General features: G+C 37.8%; 1 protein-coding gene across 1 annotated transcript; it reads left to right on the top strand.

Annotated features, from left to right (window-relative positions):
* The first annotated feature begins 4,562 nt into the window (after positions 1–4,562).
* LOC107379259 (uncharacterized) lies at positions 4,563–11,720 on the top strand. Its single transcript, XM_070551933.1, has 13 exons — positions 4,563–4,651; positions 5,027–5,095; positions 5,365–5,454; positions 6,032–6,226; positions 6,309–6,472; positions 6,575–6,687; positions 6,766–6,889; positions 8,232–8,298; positions 9,665–9,699; positions 9,996–10,086; positions 10,791–10,944; positions 11,049–11,141; positions 11,221–11,720. The coding sequence occupies exons 1-13, from the start codon at positions 4,609–4,611 to the stop codon at positions 11,345–11,347; spliced, it is 1,365 nt and encodes a 454-aa protein (XP_070408034.1). The 5' UTR covers positions 4,563–4,608; the 3' UTR covers positions 11,348–11,720.
* Positions 11,721–15,945: the final 4,225 nt, after the last annotated feature.

Below are 15,945 nucleotides of genomic sequence, written 5' to 3'. Positions count from 1 at the left end.
GTACACACACAGGTGCTCACATGGTGCTCTCAAAAGTAGGGGCTTGGGCACGTTAAACACAGGTCTTAAGACTATGGTGGGCACTTAATGCGTTGTGATTTATTATCGTGATTCTTCAGTTAAGCAATGTTGATTATATATTTTTTCATCAAGTTGACGCAGTAATAGCTAGATCTTGTTGTATTGTTGTTGTGTCCTTTTTTTTTGTTCTTTTGCTTTTTTTCTGCAGGTCTAGAAGCAGACTCTTGTTCATTGTTTATTTTTGTGGACCCCCCCCCCCCCTCCTCCTCCTCCTCCTCTCTCCCCACCTTTTCTTTTCCTTTCTCTTTCACCTCTGTCTCCGTGTCTGGTCAGAATTACAAAGCATTCAAAAACAATAACAATAAAGTTTTAAGTATCAGGCGTGACATTTAAAGCAAACGCTTTGATGCTCCACCTGAGAGTAAATCTTTAAGGCTCGTCACCAGCATTCAGACATCAATACTGCTTGCTTCACAGCCAGACAGGACAAGGTAAAAAAAAAGAAAAAAGAAAAAAAAATGTTTAATAACTATTGGTCAAAAATGAATTTACGTTTCATAACTCCAAATGTGAATAAAAAGCTGTTCAGGTATAATATCTGTAAATGTTTTCTGTAATTTTTAATGCTGGCTTCAGAATAAAACTTTCTTTTCTCAGGCAGGTTCTCTTTGTGTTTTTTCTTTATTAAACTGAAGGTTTCTGAACCTCCTGCTTCACAAACAGATGATTTAAACACAAAATAAAGAGGAAAAACTGATAAATCTAAAACTTTTTATACATTACAGTGTTAGGTCTGTTGGGATTCAGTTTTAATAGTGTCAGATCTGTTTGCATCAAAGTGAACTTTAAGTGTGAACACAGTTGAACGTGTTGCTGATCTACATGCTGCAGCATCAAAATGTTTAATGATGCACCAACTTAGTCCTCAAACTTACTTGGTGATGACATTGTTTCTGATATTTGAAATAAATGATGAATAAAGTTAGTGTGTTTTCCGACCAATATTATTTACTTTATTATATTTACTTAAATAGTTCAAAATTACATCAATTTTAATTTATTAAAATTTCTAATATTTGTCTTTGTATGTTTTCTTCAGAGCTGCAGCACTTTATCATCAGGCTAATGCTGCAGTTTGACCAGCAGAAGGCGGTGTATCTCCATCTGACAAATGCAACAGTTCACACAGGATTTATGTTGTGAAAAAGGTTCTATATGTCCTATATTTAATTTGTGATATTTTAAATTTCTTTTATCCATTTATGCATATTTGAGACATGTAAATGCAATGAAATGATGATTAACAACCATTATATATGGTGGAGTGGCTCTTTGCTTGATAAAGTCAAACTGGCAGAAGACACAAGAGGGTGAAATGGTGAGGGAGTGGTCTGTTCTCTACACATTCTACATCCAGGACCCCTGAGCTGCTGTTTGTCTTCTTTAAGTATTTTAAAAAATATTGACCTCCAAGTAGTTTAATTTTGGCGATGTTTAGATCAGTGATGGAGCATTAAAGGCTGCAGGTGTGCAGAAGTCCCATCATTATATTTCACCTTTCTAGCACCGATCATGCAGCTCTGAATTGCATCCCCAAACATTTTCCGTCTAGGTCACACCTGCATGCATCTAATCAACATTTCCCCTTATAATAGAGCCCAACGACTCATCAGAGGGTAAGGAGGAGGGGTTTTCAGAGTGAGTTTCTGCTCGTTAAGCAACAGTAGAAAGTTACGGTTAAAAATGTACAGGAAAATGAAAGAAAACAACACAAAGAGAGGAAATCATCTCTGTCTGGCCCCAAAACAATTTCTAATTGGAATCTGGCATCCTTGAGCCTGCAAGCGAAAACTCCCCCCTCAGAAGATATGCGGAATGTGCCGTTGCTTTTGCAACTCAACTCTGTCTCCTTTCCCAACCTGGGCGGGACTGCGGGAAGGCCGCTGAAGCGTCCAGGGTCACTGCAACCCTCCAACCCTCAATGCTCCTCCCCCTATCCACACTGAGGTGACATGTGCTGCTTCATTGTGGCTGCAGGAACTGAAGTAGGGATAGTTCCAACCCACCACCCCACCTAGTGGACACTTATGTTGTGTTGTCTGAAGTCTGTTGCATATCTGTCAGAGGTGTTTTTTTTACAGAGCAACACTGCCCTCCTGGTGGGAAGGTAACTCTGAAGTGCCTTTTTTTCCCTCCACCTGAACCAATTCTCATGTAACCCCTCTTGTCTCTATTAAGGTACCGCAACTCAGGGTTGCGAATGACCACAGTCACCAATTCTTGTCATGTGTCTTGTCCATGTATGTCTGATCTCTGAACTGTGTGTACTGAAACTCTAATTCCCCTCTGGGATTAATAAAGTATCTTGATTGATTGATTGATTGATTGATTGATGATTGGTTGGTTGGTTGGTTGGTTGATGATTGATTGATTGATTGATTGATTGATTGATTGATTGATTGATTGATTGATTGATTGATTGATTGATTGATTGATTGATTGAAAAGGCTCCAGCCATAACAGATGGAAGAAGGTAGAGTGAACAAGAGAACTGACATGATAATCCAGGGTGAGGTCTGGGTCAAAGGTCACACCAAAATTCCTGACAGAGGGTTTGGTGTCAAAATAAAGCTGACCAAGAGAGTCTCTGACTTTGGGAACAAGCTTGTCTGGGGCACAGATTAAGATCTCAGTCTTATCTTCATTCAGCTGTAGAAAGTTCCCAGCCATCCAGGTTTTAATAGAGTCTAAGCAGGTGTGTAACAGCTGCAGCTTAGACATCTCAAGGGGCTTAAAGGAGATGTATAGTTGGATGTCATCTGCATAAAGATGGTATGAGATTCCTGTTACACCCCTTCCTAGGCTAGGAGATCCGGGAAGGAGCAACACAAATAAAGCAGATCTACACCAGAATAAAATAAAGAAAAAGGCATAGCCTCTGCTTGAAAAAAAGGTTTATTAAACCCAAAATAGTTCCTCTATAATAGGCAGGGGTTTAACATAAACACAAAATCTTAACAAAGTCTAAGGGATATAACTAAGAGAGTTTGCTATAAAACACAATGCAAGTGAGACAAGAAAAAGAGGTTAGCAAGTGAAATTATCCTAAGATAAGCACTACAAAACAAGGTGAGCCAACAGGCAGTAACCCGACTCAATAAAAGCTCACAAAGCTAACAAAAGTGATTTGACATTATCCCAGTCACCAAGTCTCTCACAAACAAAGCTCCCGGTGGCTGTAGAGGACTCCAGACAGAATCTGATCCCCTCCCTGAATGGGTGACAAACACGAGTCTTTAAAGGCAGCCCATCAATAGATCTGTTTCATGGAGTGTCGCTCTCCATGGTGCTGAACTTGCTGAGGTGCAGGCAGGGGATCTGAAAAGCAGTGTGTGCTGGAGCGCCGCTCTCCAGGGTGCTGATCCTTTGGGAACTGTCAAACGAGCCTTGAGTTCATGGGGGCTGCTGGACCTTTCAGGATGGGACAGCAACACCCAGGGCTCTTAAAAACTCATTTGAAGGAATTATTATTTCTTCCTATATTTGCTTATCTCCTATTTGTATCTTCTTTTGCACCAAATACTGCAGCCATTTCCCAATGCTGTGATTTCTTGCACATATGGCAATACAACCTTCTGATTCTGACCTATTTACAGAAGTTTTCATTATTCTAGAAAAGAAACAGACCTGATGCACACAGCTGGGTAGAATGAGGCAGTTTAATTATACTTCATGCCCAGGTAGGCCCATGTTCATCCTATACTCTAATGCTTGAAATCCAAGAGATATAAAATAAGCCCAACAGTGTGATATTTAATATTATTCATATTTTACATTTTTCATTTTTTATAGTAAAAAACATAAAATATCATACAGTTTTCAACAACATTTCGATGGATATTTTTAGAGATTAAAGGTAAAACAACACGAAAACACTTTTTTTCTGAAGTCAAAGACAGGTTTAGCAAGGTCATGCAGAGTTTTTGCTATAGTTCCCCTGAAACCTTCCAAGATGCACTAAATCTTTGCTGCATTGTGATCAGGGAGCTTAAGTCGGGGAGGGTGGTCTATTCTCTACATGCTCATCATCCAGGACCGCTGAGCTGCTTGTCTGTAAGTATTTAAAAATGTAAGTTTTTGTGACCTCCAAGTAGTTGAATTTTGTTCTTGCTTAGATCAGTGACAGCGTGTTAAAGCTGCAGGTGCAAAAGTTCCATCAGCTCCTTCCTCAGACAGCATGGTGATGATGTTTCACTTCTAAGTCTTTACTTAAGGAATTATGATCACAACCTTCAGAAGCTAAATAGCACACAAGAAGCTCATACCCTGATTGCTTGTAGCCTATTAATAAAGTTATGATAATCGTTTTATTTTGTCAGAAACTTTGTAGAAAATTTTGTTCGAGAAGCTGAAAACTGATCTGCAGATACAGGAAGAGGTTTAGTACAAAAAATGATGTTTTCAACTGTAAAGCAGAACTAAAAACCACACATGTTGCTGCAAAATAAGAAGTTCCACCTCTTGAGCACATTTGTATTCCTGCTTGTGACTTCATTGATTGTTGAAGCTCTGGCTTCTTTTGTCACAATGATCAAGAAGGCACAACGTCCAGCTGTCACTTTGTCTAAAGGTAGGAACACTTTATTACTTCATTACTTTATTACAGTAATAATATTTAAACAATCATAAAACTTCTGAGGAAATTAGATTAAATTACTGGAAAATGAACTCTAATTCATTTGTGAATACATTTTTCTGTATAAACATTTGGATCTGAGAAAAAATTTTGTGGAGGAAATATTTTTGCCGATGTTTCTTTTTTTCAAAGTTATTAAGTGGAGGAGTTCAAGTAGTCAGGAAAAATGGAGCGGGAGATCAATAGCCTGATTGGTGCTGCGTCTGCAGTGATGTGGGCGTTGTACCAGTCTGTCGCGGTGAAGAGAGAGCGGACGATAATGGCTTGATGGATGGAAATCAATTATTGTTTTTGATCTGTGTTTTCTAGAGGATGGTGAAGAAGCTGATTATATTAATTCAGCCGTGAGCTTTAAGAAGGAAGTAAAGGCAACATCAGGTATGCCATCAACACTGAGAATGACACACACACGCACGCACACACACACACACACACACACACACACATTCACATATATATCTATATATACATCTATATCTATATCTATATATATATATATAGATATAGATATATAGATATATATGTAAATGTGTGTGTGTGTGTGTGTGTGTGTGTGTGTGTGTGTGTGTGTTTCACAAACAAGTTACAAAAAACCTCACATTACAACACATTAAGAAAACTAAAGCAAATGTTGATCTTTCTATCAGGTCGCACCTTTTCCTCCTTTATTCAGACGTTTGTTTCACTGGCAGCTTGTTGGCTCATCCTGCTGCTCATCATCATCCTCCACATCTACTGTGAGTTCTCATCAGTCTCACCTTTAATGCACAAACGTAAAGTAGGGGTACACAAACCTGGTCCGGCATGTATTTGTTGTTTCTCAGCACCAACACAGGTGTGTCCAAGTGTACCAGATCTCTACCAAATTGTGTGTTTCATGCTGGATAGCGACACTCCAGGACCAGGACTGCCTATCATTTGCTTTTAGGAGCCTTTTTAAAAAAAAATTCTAACAAAATTGTCTTTGCTGTAATGACTAGTTCTGTTGATGGTGGTCACTTACAAACACATGTTGACTTTAAAACCTTCACATCATCTGATATGTAGAACTGTTTTAAATATCTAAACGTAAAACAAGTATTTTTTATCTTTTACTGATTAACATGACTAGAAAAGGGATTTACTGATGTATCGAGACAAAAAATTACAAACTTTGGGGTTTTCTAAACCTGACTATAAAATAAGTCTGCAGTTAAACTGCTGATTAAAAACTCATAAATACAGTTTATTGTTGTGGATACAACTGGAATAAGCAAAAAATGTTCTACTGCTATTTTTCCACTATGAATTCCAAACACTCTTTTCTTTTTGCAGATATCTCTGTTATTTCTGACAAAAACACAAAACAAAAGGCAGAAATTAAAAACCTGATGTCACAAAATGAGAAGCTGAAGACGAACGAGAAATTCCTCACGGAACAGGTTCAGATGTTGGAGAAAAATCTGAATGAGTTCAACGTGGTTCTGCTTCAGAGGGTCGTGGATAACTACTGTCCTAAAGAAAATAACGGTGTGTGACGGATCTCACTGTAATAAACAACAATAACATGATACGTATTATGATGTTTATCAGCTGATCTTTGTTGTTCCAGACAGGAAGTGTAAACCTTGTCAGAAAGACTGGAACCAGAAGGAGTCCAGCTGTTATGTATATAATAATGCTAAAGGTGCTGAGCAGAGAACCTGGGCACGAGCACAAGATGACTGCAAAGAAAAATTGTCTAGTCTGACTGTTATTTCTGATGAAAATGAAAAGGTATTGAAATAACTGAAAAAAAACTTTTTAGAAGTAATATTATTGCTGTGTCAAAGCTGTCAAACAGAAATCACATCTGATTCTTTCTTCATGTTTTCCCAGACTCACGTCTTTACTATCAGTGCTCCGGAAGGTGGAATCAGTGGATTCTGGATCGGTCTCAGAGCCGTAAACAGGACATGGAAATGGATCGATGGAACTGACCTGATCAACCAGTAAGAAACTTCATTTCTTAACACTTGGAGCTAAAAACACATCAGATTTGACATAACTAACGTTTTATCTCTTCTCAGGACGTGGGTGGATCAACCTGCTGCTGATGGTCAGTGTGTAACTTCTCTCAGAGGCTCTGGATGGAGATCAGTGAGCTGTGAGACCAAGAATGCATGGATCTGTGGAAATAAAGCCTTATCCATACCATAGATCTGAAACCTCAGAAACATTTTAAATTAGAGGTTCATTACATTTACCTTCAGTTTAACAATTTATTTATGAGCATTAGTTTGAATGTCTGGGATTAACTGTTTGTCATGTTTGGCTGAGTTAATAAAGTTTTATGAGTTTGATCAACGTTTAGCAGCCAGATAATGAAAGCTGCAGTTAGAAACCTGAGAAGATGCTGCTGATGCTCTTTACAGGTTACATCAGTCATCCTTGCTGTAATAATGAGAACTCTTCACTTTACCCACAACAAACTGTCTAGACATAAAAACAGGAGTAAAAACCAAACAGTCCTCCATTTCATCCACCACCCCCACCTGCTGCAGCTACACATCTAGAAGTTTCTTTTCTTCCTCCTAAACTGTAAATAATTTCATTAGAAACAATATAAGTAAATTATGTACGGAGACATCCTAACGTTCACTTTTTATGCATGTTTTAGAATTATATTAAAGTATTTAATGTTTTTATTTCAGTCCAGGTATTTGTAAAATTTCTCATTCAAAACTGAAATTTTAGAAAAATGTTTATTACAACAATTAATGGTCCAAAATGTACATATCACAACTCAAAATGTAAATAAAATGCAGTTCAGGTATAATATCTGCAAATATTTGATGTAGTTTGTCATGTCGGCTTCAAAATGAAATAAGATCTTTAATGAATCATGATCACATCCTGCAGAAACTAAATTACACGCAGCTCACACCCTGATGCTCATAGCCTAGTGAAGAAGCAATGATCATCTTTTTATTTAGTCAGAAACTTTAGAGAAATGTCTCTGAAGAGGAAGCTGATCTGCAGATGAAGGAGGTTTGTGCACGAACTAAAAATTGATGTTTCACATTTAAAGCAGAACTGACAACCACACATTTTGTTGCAAAATGAGAAGTTCCACCCAGAGAATATTTTTATTCCTGCTTCTGGCTTTGTTGACTGTTGAAAATCAGGCTTTTGTTTCCATAATGAACAAAAAAGCACAAAGTCTGGCTGTTCGTTATGAAAACCCAAATGTTTCCTCATCCAAAGGTAGGAACACTTTATTACTGTCTTACTTCAGATTAAAAGATATATAATAGGTAAGGCAGAAGTAGGAGCAGTTCTACAAAAGCACATAAAACGGCTGCTTGAGGTAAAAATGTGGCAAAGTGAAGAAATGAATGAAACATGAACTCTAATTAATTTTTAATTACTTATTTCTGGATAAATATTTGGGGGCCTTTGGATCTGGGAACAAAAAGTTTATGGACAAAGTTGTCCACTAATATTTATTATAAGACTAAAGACTAGATTAATGTTTCTGATCTGTGTTCTGGAGGAAATCGAAGAAGCTGATTATATTAATTCATCTGTGAGCTTTAAGAAGGAAGTAAAGGCGGCATCAGGTGTGTCATTGAAGCCATAAATATGAACCTAATATATTAATTATATTAGATAATTGAAGTTATAATAAACCACCACAATAAAACACATTTAGAGAGTCTGACTGTGTTAAATAATAAAGTGATGACCCCTTTTCCTCTATCATTCAGATGTTTGTACCTCTGGCAGCTTGTTGGCTCCTCCTGCTGCTCATCATCATCCTCCACATCCACTGTGAGAAATTTAAAGAGGTTACTCTCTCTTTCCGAGCTTTTATCAAACATTTCTCAAATCAACTGTTTCCTTCTCTCTATCGGCTCCTCCTGTCTTACAGTAGCCACAATTATATGCTGTTTTATTTGATTAGAGGGACGAGTTTACAGAAAGTATTCCCAAATGGTGTAATACAAAAACATTTAAACACAAGCCTTCTTTATCATCTTTAACACATGAAAATCACAAGCAAAAGGATTCCCTGATGCATCAATGAGACATATGACTGTAAAATGTTCAGTTTTCTAAATAAAATGGATTAAAACACATTTTGTACAGAAATAAAACAGGATAAAAACTCATCCGCATGTTTTTTAATTGTGGTTCTGATGGTAATAAAGTCTCAAAGGTTCAATTTAAAAACCAAGTAATTTATCACACATTGAATCACCCACACACATTTTTTTGTGTTAGACAACAGTTACCTTTGTTATTTCTGACAACACAAAACAATTTACAGAACTGAAAAAACTGATAAAGGGATTTCAGCAAGTTTAGAGTCAAAACCAGGAGCTTGGTGCTCAAAATGAGCTCAGTGTGTGTTTATCCCAAAGAAGCATTGATGTCTACCGTCCTCAAGGATATAATGGTGGTGTGTACAGATCTCACTATGCCTAGAAATAATAATCAATAACATGATGCAGTCATGATGTTTATCAGCTGATTTTTGTTGTTCTGGTGAGGACGTGTAAACCTTGTCAGGAAGGCTGGCTGTTGTACAGGCAGCTGTTATGTATTACGATGCTCCACCAGACAAACAGAGAACAGGAAGGCACAAAGTCTGGCTGTTTGTTATGAAAACCCAAATGTTTCCTCGTCTAAAGGTAGGAACACTTTATTACTGTCTTACTTCAGATTAAATGGTGTCTAATGGGTAAGGCAGAAGTAGAAACAATTCTAGAAAAGCACTTAATACAGCTGCTTGAGGTAAAAACTGTAGCAAAATGAAGAAGAAATTACTAAAAATGAACTCTAATTCATTTTTAAATTACTTTTATTCTAGATAAATATTTGGGAACATTTGGATCTGGGAACAAAACGTTTATGGACAAAGTTGTCCACTAATATTTATTATAAGACTAAAGACAAGATTAATGTTTCTGGTCTGTGTTCTAGAGGAAGTCGAGGAAGCTGATTATATTAACTCAGCCGTGAGATTTAAGAAGGAAGGAAAGCCAACCTCAGGTTTGTCATCAACACCATGAGCATGAACTTATTACAGTTTTTCCCAATTGTTTACATACATTTCTTTTTATTCTCTCATCAAGTTTTTCTCAATTCTCTTTGCTGAATGACTCCCGGATGTTTACGGTGGCCACTCACAAATATAATGTCAGAGGGGATACATGCCTGCCCCGTAACAGAAGAGTTGCAGGTTAGATCCCAACTAAGTCTGTCACAGTTGTTGTGCCCTTGAGCAAGACATTTCATCTTCTTTGCCCAATAGTGGTCAGAGGGACGGGTGGTGTCTGTGTTCAGCAGCCTCACTTCCTACAGTGCTCCACAGGGCAGCTGTGGCTACGTTGTCATTGCCACCAGTGTGTGAATGTGTGGTTGAATGACTGATTGTGCTGTAAAGGGCACCAGCATCCCCGCGACCCTACGTGGACAAAGCGGGTTCAGACAATGGATGGATGGATGGATGTTTTTAGCATCTTTAACACATAAAAATCACCAAAAAGGATTTTCCGGATGTATTAACGAGACAAATAATTACTAACCTGGCAGTTTGCAAAGAAAACCAAGCTAAGAATATATTTTCTACAGTAAAACAACTAGTTAAAAACTTGTAAATTCCCATTTTTTGTCACCATAAATCTAGCAGTAGAAATTAATAAAGTCTTAAAGTCAATTTTTGAAAAACTGCTACTTTAAATACAATAATCCCCAATCCACTGTTTTCTTTTTCTGCAGTTACTTCTGTTATTTCTGACAACAACACAAAACTGAAGGTAGAACAGTAAAACCTGACATCCCAAAATAAGGTGCTGAAGATGGAAAATGCAAACCTGATAAAGGACTTCTACAACCTGACTGCTGTGTATGGCCACCTGAGAGAAAAGGTTCAGTACGTAGAAAATAATCTGAATGAAACTGAGTCTTGCTCAGTGGAGCGTTGATGCCTACTGTCGCATCAACGGTGCCGGTATGTACGGATCTCATTCATTGTATTAATAAAAAATAACAATTAACAGTCTCAGTCATTCATATTGTTAACATGTGTGCATTTTTGTTGTTTCAGCAAGAACATGTAATCCTTGTCAGGATGGATGGCTGCTGAACCAGTCCAGGTGTTATCAACATATCGCTCAACCTGCTGATGGGAGAACCTGGGCAGGAGCACAAGCTGACTGCAGAGGAAGATTTTCAGATCTGACGCTGATGACCAGGAAAAAGTAATAAAATTGTTATGAAAAAGCTTTTATTTAAATTAAAATTGAAACTAAATAATGTCTGATCATTTTTTCATAATTTCCCAGAATCACGTCTTTACTATCAGTTCCCCTGAAAATGGAATCCCTGGATTCTGGATCGGTCTCGGAGCTGTAAACGGGACATGGAAATGGATCGATGGAACTGACCTGATCAACCAGTGAGAAACTTTTATTTATTAACACTTGGAGCTGAAAACACATCAGCTTTGACATAACTAACATTTTATCTCTTCTCAGGACGTGGGTGGATCAACCTGCTGCTGATGGTCAGTGTGTAACTTCTCTCAGAGGCTCTGGATGGAGATCAGTGAGCTGTGAGACCAATAATGCATGGATCTGTGAGAAGAAGGCCTTATCAGTTTGAATATGAAATATTTTAATACAGAGAGATTAGGAACATCTTTAGTTGTAAATATTCACTAAATGTATACAATCAGTTACCCACACTTTTTTTTAACTGGTGGGTACTTTTCCAGCCTGTCAGGTCTTCACCTGAGTGTTTGTGTTGTCATGTTCAACTGGGTTGGTAAAGTTTAATGTTTATTAGTTTAAGCAGACAGATGATTAAAAGTCAAGTAAAAAACCTGAGAAGATGCTGCTGATGCTCTTTGCAGGTTAAACATTTCGTTCTTGCTGTAATAATAACTGTCTAGACAGAAAAACACAAGTAAAAACCAAACAGTTCATTTAGTTTATGTGTTGATCGAACGCCTCCTGCAGCCAAATCTAAAAGTTGCTTCTCATAAACTATAAATAATTTTAATTAGAAAAATGAGTAACTTGTGAGAAATCCAGACATAATTTTTTATACATGTTTTATAATTTTATATTATAATCATTTTTATTTGAATCCTGTTTTCTGCTATAATGATTTTCAAATTTCAGATGTTAGAAAAATGTTTAATAACTATTGGTCAAAATGTATTTACGTTTCATAACTCAAAATGTGAATAAAAAGCTGTTCAGGTATAATATCTGTAAATGTTTTATGTAATTTTTTATGCTGGCTTCTGAATAAAACTTTCTTTTCTCAGGCAGGTTCTCTTTGTGTTTTTTCTTTATTAAACTGAAGGTTTCTGAACCTCCTGCTTCACAAACAGATGATTTAAACACAAAATAAAGAGGAAAACCTGATAAATCTAAAACTTTTTATACATTACAGTGTCAGGTCTGTTGGGATTCAGTTTCAATAGTGTCAGATCTGTTTGCATCAAAGTGAACTTTAAGTGTGAACACAGTTGAACGTGTTGCTGATCTACATGCTGCAGCATCAAAATGTTTAATGATGCACCAACTTAATCCTCAAACTTACAGGTGATGACATTGTTTCTGATATTTGATGTAAACGATGGATAAAACTAGTGTGTTTAGACCATTATAATTTACTTTATTATATTTACTTAAATAGTTCAAAATTACATTTAATTTAATTTCTTAAAATTTCTAATATTTGTCTTTGTATGTTTTCTTCAGAGCTGCAGCACTTTATCATCAGGCTAATGCTGCAGTTTGACCAGCAGAAGGCGATGTATCTCCATCTGACAAATGCAACAGTTCACACAGGATTTATTTATGTTGTGAAAAAGGTTCTATATGTCCTATACTTAATTTGTGATATTTTAAATTTCTTTTATCCATTTATGTATATTTGAGCCACGTAAATGCAATGAAATGATGATTAACAACCATTATATATGGTGGAGTGGCTCTTTGCTTGGTAAAGTCAAACTGGCAGAAGACACAAGAGGGTGAAATGGTGAGGGAGTGGTCTGTTCTCTACACATTCTACATCCAGGACCCCTGAGCTGCTGTGTGTCTTCTTTAAGTATTTTAAAAAATATTGACCTCCAAGTAGTTTAATTTTGGTGAAGTTTAGATCGGTGATGGAGCATTAAAGGCTGCAGGTATGCAGAAGTCCCATCATTATATTTCACCTTTCTAGCACCGATCATGCAGCTCTGAATTGCATCCCCAAACATTTTCCATCTAGGTCACACCTGCTTGCATCTAATCAACGCTTCCCCTTACAATAGAGCCCAACGACTCATCAGAGGGTAAGGAGGAGGGGTTTTCAGAGTGAGTTTCTGCTCATTAAGCAACAGTAGAAAGTTACGGTTTAAAAATGTACAGGAAAATGAAAGAAAACAACACAAAGAGAGGAAATTATCTCTGTCTGGCCCCAAAACAATTTCTTATCGGAATCTGGCATCCTTGAGCCTGCAAGCGAAAACTCCCCCCTCAGAAGATATGTGGAATGTGCCGTTGCTTTTGCAACTCAACTCTGTCCCCTTTCCCAGCCTGGGCGAGACTGCGGGAAGGCCGCTGAAGCGTCCAGGGTCACTGCAACCCTCCAACCCTCAATGCTCCTCCCCCAATCCACACTGAGGTGACATGTGCTGCTTCATTGTGGCTGCAGGAACTGAAGTAGGGATAGCCCCAACCCACCACCCCACGTAGTGGACACTTATGTTGTGTTGTCTGAAGTCTGTTGCATATCTGTCAGAGGTGGGTTTTTTTTTTTTTTTTTTTTTTTTTGCAGAGCAACGCTGCCCTCCTGGTGGGAAGGTAACTCTGAAGTGCCTTTTTTTCCCTCCAGCTGAAACAATCCTCATGTAACCCCTCTTGTCTCTATTAAGGTACCGCGACTCAGGGTTGTGAATGACCACAGTCACCAATTCTTGTCATGTGTCTTGTCTCATGTTTGATCTCTGAACTGTGTGTAGAGAAACTCTAATTGCCCTCTGGGATTAATAAAGTATCTTTGATTGACGATTGATTGATTGATTGATTGATTGATTGATTGATTGATTGATTGATTGATTGATTGATATTGATTGATTGGTTGGTTGATTGATTGATGATTGGTTGGTTGGTTGATTGATTGATTGATTGATCGATTGATTGATTGATGATTGATTGATTGATTGATTGAAAAGGCTCCAGCCATAACAGATGGAAGAAGGTTGAGTGAACAAGAGAACTGACATGATAATCCAGGGTGAGGGCTGGGTCAAAGGTCACACCAAGATTCCTGACAGAAGCTTTGGTGTCAAAAGAAAGCTGACCAAGAGAGTCTCTGACTTTGGGAACAAGCTTGTCTGGGGCACAGATTAAGATCTCAGTCTTATGTTCATTCAGCTGTAGAAAGTTCCCAGCCATCCAGGTTTTAATAGAGTCTAAGCAGGTGTGTAACAGCTGCAGCTTAGACATCTCATGGGGCTTAAAGGAGATGTATAGTTGGATGTCATCTGCATAAAGATGGTATGAGATTCCTGTTACACCCCTTCCTAGGCTAGGAGATCCGGGAAGGAGCAATACAAATAAAGCAGATCTACACCTGAATAAAATAAAGAAAAAGGCATAGCCTCTGCTTGAAAAGGTTTATTAAACCCGAAATAGTTCCTCTATAATAGGCAGGGGTTTAACATAAACACAAAATCTTAACAAAGTCTAAGGGATATAACTAAGAGAGTTTGCTATAAAACACAATGCAAGTGAGACAAGAAAAAGAGGTTAGCAAGTGAAATTATCCTAAGACAAGCACTACAAAACAAGGTGAGCCAACAGGCAGTAACCCGACTCAATAAAAGCTCACAAAGCTAACAAAAGTGATTTGACATTATCCCAGTCACCAAGTCTCTCACAAACAAAGCTCCCGGTGGCTGTAGAGGACTCCAGACAGAATCTGATCCCCTCCCTGAATGGGTGACAAACACGAGTCTTTAAAGGCAGCCCATCAATAGATCTGTTTCATGGAGTGTCGCTCTCCATGGTGCTGAACTTGCTGAGGTGCAGGCAGGGGATCTGGAAAGCAGTGTGTGCTGGAGCGCCGCTCTCTAGGGTGCTGATCCTTTGGGAACTGTCAAACGAGCCTTGAGTTCATGGGGGCTGCTGGACCTTTCAGGATGGGACAGCAACACCCAGGGCTCTTAAAAACTCATTTGAAGGAATTATTATTTCTTCCTATATTTGCTTATCTCCTATTTGTATCTTCTTTTGCAACAAATACTGCAGCCATTTCCCAATGCTGTGATTTCTTGCACATATGGCAATACAACCTTCTGATTCTGACCTATTTACAGAAGTTTTCATTATTCTAGAAAAGAAACAGACCTGATGCACACAGCTGGGTAGAATGAGGCAGTTTTATTATACTTCATGCCCAGGTAGGCCCATGTTCATCCTATACTCTAATGCTTGAAATCCAAGAGATATAAAATAAGTCAAACGGTGCGATATCTAATATTATTCATATTTTACATTTTTCATTTTTTATAGTAAAAAACATAAAATATCATACAGTTTTCAACAACATTTCGATGGATATTTTTAGAGATTAAAGGTAAAACAACACGAAAACACTTTTTTTCTGAAGTCAAAGACAGGTTTAGCAAGGCCATGCAGAGATTTTGCTGTAGTTCCCCTGAAACCTTCCAAGATGCACGAAATCTTTGCTGCATTGTGATCAGGGAGCTTAAGCCGGGGAGAGTGGTCTATTCTCTACATGCTCTTCATGCAGGACCGCTGAGCTGCTTGTCTGTAAGTATTTAAAAATGTAAGTTTTTGTGACCTCCAAGTAGCTGAATTTTGTTCATGCTTAGATCAGTGACAGCGCATTAAAGCTGCAGGTGCAAAAGTCCCATCAGCTCCTTCCTCAGACAGCATGATGATGATGTTTCACTTCTAAGTCTTTAATTAAGGAATTATGATCACAACCTTCAGAAGCTAAATAGCACACAAGAAGCTCATACCCTGATTGCTTGTAGCCTATTAATAAAGTTATGATAATCGTTTTATTTTGTCAGAAACTTTGTAGAAAACTTTGTTCTGAGAAGCTGAAAACTGATCTGCAGATACAGGAAGAGGTTTAGTACTAAAAAATGATGTTTTCAACTGTAAAGCAGAACTAAAAACCACACATGTTGCTGCAAAATAAGAAGTTCCACCTATTGAGCACATTTG

This window comes from Nothobranchius furzeri, chromosome 5 (assembly GCF_043380555.1).
Source record: "Nothobranchius furzeri strain GRZ-AD chromosome 5, NfurGRZ-RIMD1, whole genome shotgun sequence".
Classification (NCBI taxonomy): Eukaryota; Metazoa; Chordata; class Actinopteri; order Cyprinodontiformes; family Nothobranchiidae; genus Nothobranchius; species Nothobranchius furzeri.
Note: the sequence above shows the minus strand (reverse complement) of the source record. Positions and strands in the feature narration are given on the sequence as shown.

Bases quoted from the DNA above. Each gene is read 5' to 3' on its own strand.
- LOC107379259 (XM_070551933.1), top strand. From the start codon at position 4,609: ATGATCAAGAAGGCACAACGTCCAGCTGTCACTTTGTCTAAAG. The intron at 5,096-5,364 runs GTATGCCATCAA...TCTTTCTATCAG, and splicing joins GGAAGTAAAGGCAACATCAG to GTCGCACCTTTTCCTCCTTT. The intron at 10,945-11,048 runs GTAATAAAATTG...CTTTACTATCAG, and splicing joins ACGCTGATGACCAGGAAAAA to TTCCCCTGAAAATGGAATCC.